Here is a 6,464-nt window from a genome sequence, read left to right on the forward strand (position 1 = left end):
ATATAATTGACAAAAATGTCCTCACACTAAAACAAGATAATTTCTTTTAAGGTTTTTTTGACACCTTACCAATAACGATTTTTTTAATGACATAATTGGTTGAGATCATGTAAGAAAAGTTGGGCAAGTGTTTGCGCCAATATCCTTGCCTCAGCGAGAAAGCAACTGTGATAAAATGCGAGAAGGTTTAACTGAGAAAGAACTTGAAAAAATGGAACGAAAGACTAAATGTTCTCCCTGAACTATTGCAATACGAGAGTCTACGCCATTGACATCTATTGCCACTCATGTAGCAGAACAAACAATTAAGTGAATAGTCTAATTGCAGCTGGACTAATAATTGCATCCAAGTGACTGATATACGAGATGTGTACACCCTTGCAGTTTAATTTCAATTACTTTTGGGCTCATACATCTAAATCGAAAAGTACAATCAGTCAGATTCATTATTTTACAAACATTCAGATCAATCATGTCAAAATATTAATGCCCAGCTCTAGTTTGGATTTTCTGTGGAGACAGACATCGTGATGTCTGTTGTTAAAGGAACACTAAAGAGAAAGATGATTTTTCTCATATTAGTAAATTACTCGTTAGCAATTCCAAAATGACCACTCTTGCCGTGAGAAGACAACTGGTAAATGAAAAATTGTGCAAGCAGGAAATGCGGCTGGCGACGCCACATTGAAATTCCCGCACCAGACGTCGCGACGTGCAACTTTAATGGAGTCTACAAGGTCGTACATAGTTCATAATCTGTAAAAAATGAAGTACATTGTCCTCTGAGAGGGCCATAGACTTAAAATACCAAGTTTCAGGCAATTTCGCTGAGCCAATGCCACCAATATATGAAAAATACACTTGGAAATCCGTGACGCGATGAAACTGACCTCAATTTTGTCCTATGAACCTATGATGGTGAAACTAACGACTTTACAGTTTTAAGAGTATAATTTATTCATCTAAGCTGATTCACCGTTTCACTCTAGTGTCCTTTTAAACACGAGGCTGCCTGTGTCGTGTGCAGTAGTTCGGTTACCTTCGAACACCTTAGGCAGCAGCTTGGAGACGCAGGCTTCGTACACCTCCACCTGACTGGACTGTTCCCCAAAAACGTAGTCATACGTAAACGTCTTGTCACCGCCGAGTACGATGCACTGGTTGTTTGGAAATGTCCGAGCGCAGGCTTGGCAGCCTTCAATGAGCTCTTTGGAGACGAGTGGCCGGCTGCGCACGGCAACGCGTACTGGAATAACTTTGTCAGACTCCATGGTGCAAGAGATCTGGGGAGAATGAGGGAGACATTATTACTCTGCTACCACTACTAAATGGAAAAATAAAGGAACGAGCACGATATGAAAAAGAAGTTGCAGCATTATTTTTTTTCACCAGTTTAGATTGCAGTAAAATGATGGTATTGTGTACAGCTTACATTACCCAACCTCTGCAACATCCTGTGTTTCCCTACATCACTTCAATGTATATCGTCCATCTATTTTCTTTGCATGCTTTCCAACTGCATCTGCTTGTCAGCATCTCAAGATCAGTGGTATTCTTGACTAGGGCCTTCCCTTCGGCGACAACAAACAACGGTTCAAGAGGCAATGAAGAAATTGTAAAAACTCTGTTAATGTTTTAATTAGCAACCAAGGCGCTGCATCGTTGCCACAAAGAAAGCCAGGTGCCGACCAACAAACACAAGACAATTTATATGGCTAACACCAGAGTGCCAGGGAACAGCACTCGTATAGGCAGACACGCCAGATGCAGTTCACCGAATGGGTATCAATATTCAAATACAGTGTGCATGCAGCAAATTCCACAAGATAGACGTGCGAGCCTAAAGGGTCCCCAAAGCGGTTTTCCGAAATTATGTAAGCCGTCAGGCCCCAGCTATAGAATCATCTGCACTACCATTTCCTGCCAGCTTTGTTTTGTGGCTTCAACTCCCATTGGCCGACAGAGCATAGAGGCTGTGCACACTACAGTTATCCTGCCGTTGCTTGGTGTAGCGACCATGAAGTGAAACCTCAGTCCCCCATCTGTTGTTGCTGCTGTTTTTTGTTGGTTAATTTTCTTTCCCATTCATGAAAATTCCGTCTTGAGATGAGGTTGGTAACTGCAACCAAAGTAGACTGTACGGTGCTGTTCAAGTGCCTTAACCAGAAGGAATGATAAATGGATAGTGAAGGCAGTGCAACGAGTACCGTGCAACTGGCAGATGCCAGGTAATACAGTCCGGCCTCAATTCAACAAAACCTGCAGGGAGTGCTGCAGCACCCAAGTAATGCAGCAAAACTTCCTTACGTAATGACGCGAGTGGGTGAAATAAATTATCACGACGACCAAATTTAATCAAAACCTTGAGTTAGCTAATGGCAAGATTCCACTTTGATTTCCTTTCGACTCCTAAATGCAGTCACAGTAATGCAATGAAAATGTCGAAACAGTGAGGTAGCATAGGTTGTGCCCGATGAAACATTTTTTGGTTTGCACGGAAATGCACACTTACAAACACCCACGTACTACACATCCCTCCCCGCAATATGCCTAGCACATCAAACTTTCTTAAACTGAAGACACGTGATAGAAACGCACAACATGGTCCTTGTAACTAGGGGGGGGGGGGGGGCTACAAAGTACCTAACAGGCATATCATCCCGACATTACGGCAGCCATGAAGGTAGATGGGAAACAGTTCGCACATGCACCACGCCCGAGCAGAACCGTGTCTTAGTATACAACGCATTGTAACTTAAGACCGCTTAAAGCAACACATAATTCTGCAGGCGAGCGCACGTCAACGGTGCTTTCGCTTTTCTGATGCTACGTTTCCGAGGCTTTTAACAAGGAGCGGGAGCCCTACCTCGTGCAGCGTAAAGAGCGCTCGAGGAGAAAGAGAAGGAAGTATGTCAAACAACGAAGTAAAGTCCTATAGCAACATACGTTACATGTGAAATGCCTGACATACGACATAAGACGGAATGGAACAGTACGAAGGAAATGTGAATGCCGTAACGGGCCTCGTACCGTTCTTGCCTGGATTTGTGTTTCTCCCTTGGCTCGCCGCCAACCAATAAGCCTTCAGCTCACCCACTTCATCATTTCGGAGTTGAAGGAGCCAATGTCTAGCTTGCGGAACAAACCGACACTCACAACTGCGACGCCGCGAACTGAACCAAATAAATTGACAACCGATTGAGCATGCATGCAATGCACGCGCTGGCAGCGCTGGGGATCCTCTTTTTTGAATCCCGACCCGTACCGGCCCGCACGGGCGCGCGCGACTTCCGACGCTTCCTATTGGCTGGCGAACACTCGACTTGAGCCGGTTATTACTAAACCGGACCATTGTACTTTTCTCAATTACGCGCTCGCTGCTTGTTAAAGTAAAGAAAATATTTTGACGTATTTTTGTGTGTATTATATCTTGGTCGAGTTATAACTTCTTAGTGTAAGCAGCGGATTTAGACTCTGCGGTTGGTATCCGGCTGTTTTGGTTGTTTTGGTTGGTTTCGCCGGTTTCGATTTCGGTTCTTCTCGGAAGCGATGTGTTGCGGGACCGATCGCACGATTGTGGCAGTTTGGGTTTATTGGTATGCTATTGTAAGTGAAGATATTACCAGCTGAGCTGTTTAAGGTCGACGTTAATCCCTATGGAGCGTCGTTCGCAGTGTCTCGCGGGTATGTGCCACAGACATTGGGCAAGCCCCACTACTCATCTCTGGTCTACTAAAACTGGAGAATCTGTGAATAAGTAGAATGTTCGGCGATGGCTAAAGTCGCGCGCAACGGTAATTGGCGCGTGAACGGCAACGACGGCGTCGTTGATCCAGAAGAGCGAGGGAGACAAAAAATGAACGAGTTTGAAGAGAGATTGGGCTTGCTTTAATCGCCAAAAATCACACAAACAAAATTAGTCTCCTCCACTATTAACCCAGTTTCACTGACCTAATGTCGCGAAGACCGATTAATCAGCGGGGCTAGTGGCATCAAAAAGCAAAACACTAGTAGAGCAAACGAAATAAAAACCTAACAAAGCCAAAGAAATAGAAAAGGAAAGAAATAGCAAGGAAAGCATAAGAGCCAAGCAATTATGCCCACTAGCTCTGCTGTTTAATCAGTTCTCACGATGTTAAGTTAGTGACGCTGGGTTGATTTTTCTATGGTGGAGATAAGCGAAAAAAGAATTAAGGGCTCATTATAAAAATTTGCAAATGTTGAGAAAACTGGACATACTGTTCTTTCATCGTGCCATTAGACCTTGCTCACTTGTGCACTCACTTATTGTATCGCACATTGCATGTAGGACACGATATTGTGAATGTTCGCTGGCTCCCTGCATATCTGGCACGGGGAGTTGCTCTTCAGATGTGCACACACACCAGTCGGGTGCTTCGCTCTCCACCTTCAGCCCTTCCTGGTATATACAGTCGGTTACAACCTCAACCAAAAAATAAATGCAATCTCCACTACCAGAACAGCGGTGCGCCTTCCATTTATCTGTGCAAGAAAGTCCTTAGGTTGTTTCTGTTTTAACCATACATACTTTTTCGACGCTAATGTAAATACTAGGCGTATTAAAAATTAAAAGTTCGCTGTCCTGTTTAGCCGAGTCTTTGCTGAATGAAGTTAGGCAGGAAGTTGAAGTTTTCGACTGAAAACTATTGACACGAACATGTCTGTATCGGAAAATTGATCGCTTACCTGAAATTCGTGTAAGGTGCTCAAGGTTACGGAAATGAGCAAATTCGATTGGATGGGGCATTTATGCAAATTTTCTCCGGGTGGGACAGCGACAGCTGTGGGCGGAGCTTACATTTATTCTTAGGTTGTAACCGACTATATATTATTGCCAAACATCCATCCAAGGTGGGCAGCACAACTAAAAAAAGAAACTCGCTTTCCTCACTTACCTTGACATACTTGTTCTGGATGATTGGCCAAGAATGGGCAGATTTCAGTGACATACCAAGTGGCCCAAGTCGTCTACTAAGCCAGCCAGCAACCCACAAATTATCTCTTTAGAATTATCCTTTTTTTCCATTCACAAATCCTACTGCCGCACGATTCGTGGCCGATCCCCTGTGGTGGGTTGTGCCATTCCTCTAGGAACAACCAACCAACCAACAAATTGTCTTTGTCAGCTGCTAATTGACTTGCCACACTCGTGTGCCTTCTGCCACTCCTCACGAATCCCAAGCTGCATCCCAAGCAAAACAATCTTGCTTGTAAATGTTCTCTTAATTCCTTAAAGCATCCTGCTGCTATCCAAATTTCAACTGTGTTGTAATTAGGTTATTAAAATGCTTTACATATAAAGCCTTCAATAAACATTACGCTTGCAAAGCTTACACTCGGTTTGTCATAACTTTTTAATAGGGGTGCGCGAATAGTGAAATTTTATATTGAATCGAATAGTGCTGAATAGTGGCCAAAAACATCAAATCGAATACAAAAGTTTTTGTCGAAAATTGAAAGAAACAACAAAGAAATGAAATCTGCTCATGTCCTCGAGCACATAATGCAGTGAGTGACTGCTAGCGAAAGACTGCGAATTGTCATGCAGAAACACAAGCTGTTCCACATGACCTGGCTTCAGGCTCTCTCGCCATGATGTTACAGTGTTTCCTGCAGTTGAAAATATGCGCTCACTGGGCACCTTAGAAGCAGGGATGGGAAGATATCGCAAAGCAATCCTGGCGATACCTGGATAAAGGATCACCATGGGTTTCGCGGGCTTGACAGTTTTCTCATGTTTTTTTTTTTTAAGCGCAGAAATGACACAATCTTCTTTAAAGTAAATGCACTTGCTTTTGAACCAGGATATTGGTGAAAGTTTTAACGAAAGGCCCACTGTAACAATGCTAACGTTAGTCTTAAACACCCCACCCTAACCAACCAAATTGCACTACTGGCCTTTGTCACGTTTTAGATATTCGTCCTGTCGAATTATTCGATACTTCAAATACTAGCTATTCGAAATTCGAATCAAATTATTCCGTTAGGTATTATTCAATTCAAATTTGAAACTAATATTTTCACACCCCCACTTTTTGATGTATGTATTTTGGAGTGACGTTCATTTTCATTCTTATAAATAGTAATAATAGTCGGAGCTTTAAGTCCCAGAAGCATGATATGATTGTGAGAAAGCCATAATAGAGGACTACGGGAATTTCGAACACCTGGGGTTCTTTAACATGCAATTAAATCTAAGTAAAAGGGCCTCTAGCATTTCACCTCCATCGAAATGCGGCTGCCGCGGCCGGGATCTGATCCTGTGACCTTCAGGTCAGCAGTCAAACACTTCGTTATAAATGGTGGCAACCCTAATTTTACTTTATATAAGCACAGATGAATGTTGTGAAATGTGAGGCTTGGAACACGTTGCTGCTTTGAAAGTGATTTCTTGTGAAAAAAAATAAAGTCACAGTTTCGCCGCAAAGGCGAAGCAATGAATG

The 6,464-nt window shown here is 43.1% G+C and overlaps 1 protein-coding gene across 1 annotated transcript in view; it reads right to left on the reverse strand.

Moving 5' to 3' along the window:
* The window catches only part of LOC119389633 (chromosome-associated kinesin KIF4), a 69,154-nt gene extending 65,909 nt beyond the window's left edge, over positions 1–3,245 (reverse strand). Inside the window, exons 1-2 of the mRNA XM_049414512.1 lie at positions 3,031–3,245; positions 1,040–1,283 (exon numbers count right to left, since the gene is read on the reverse strand). Coding sequence (XP_049270469.1) covers positions 1,040–1,271 — 232 coding nt within the window. The 5' untranslated portion in view covers positions 1,272–1,283; positions 3,031–3,245. The remainder of the gene's footprint in view (positions 1–1,039; positions 1,284–3,030) is intronic.
* Between the last annotated feature and the right edge of the window lie 3,219 nt (positions 3,246–6,464).

The sequence above is a fragment of the Rhipicephalus sanguineus genome, chromosome 4 (assembly GCF_013339695.2).
Source record: "Rhipicephalus sanguineus isolate Rsan-2018 chromosome 4, BIME_Rsan_1.4, whole genome shotgun sequence".
Classification (NCBI taxonomy): Eukaryota; Metazoa; Arthropoda; class Arachnida; order Ixodida; family Ixodidae; genus Rhipicephalus; species Rhipicephalus sanguineus.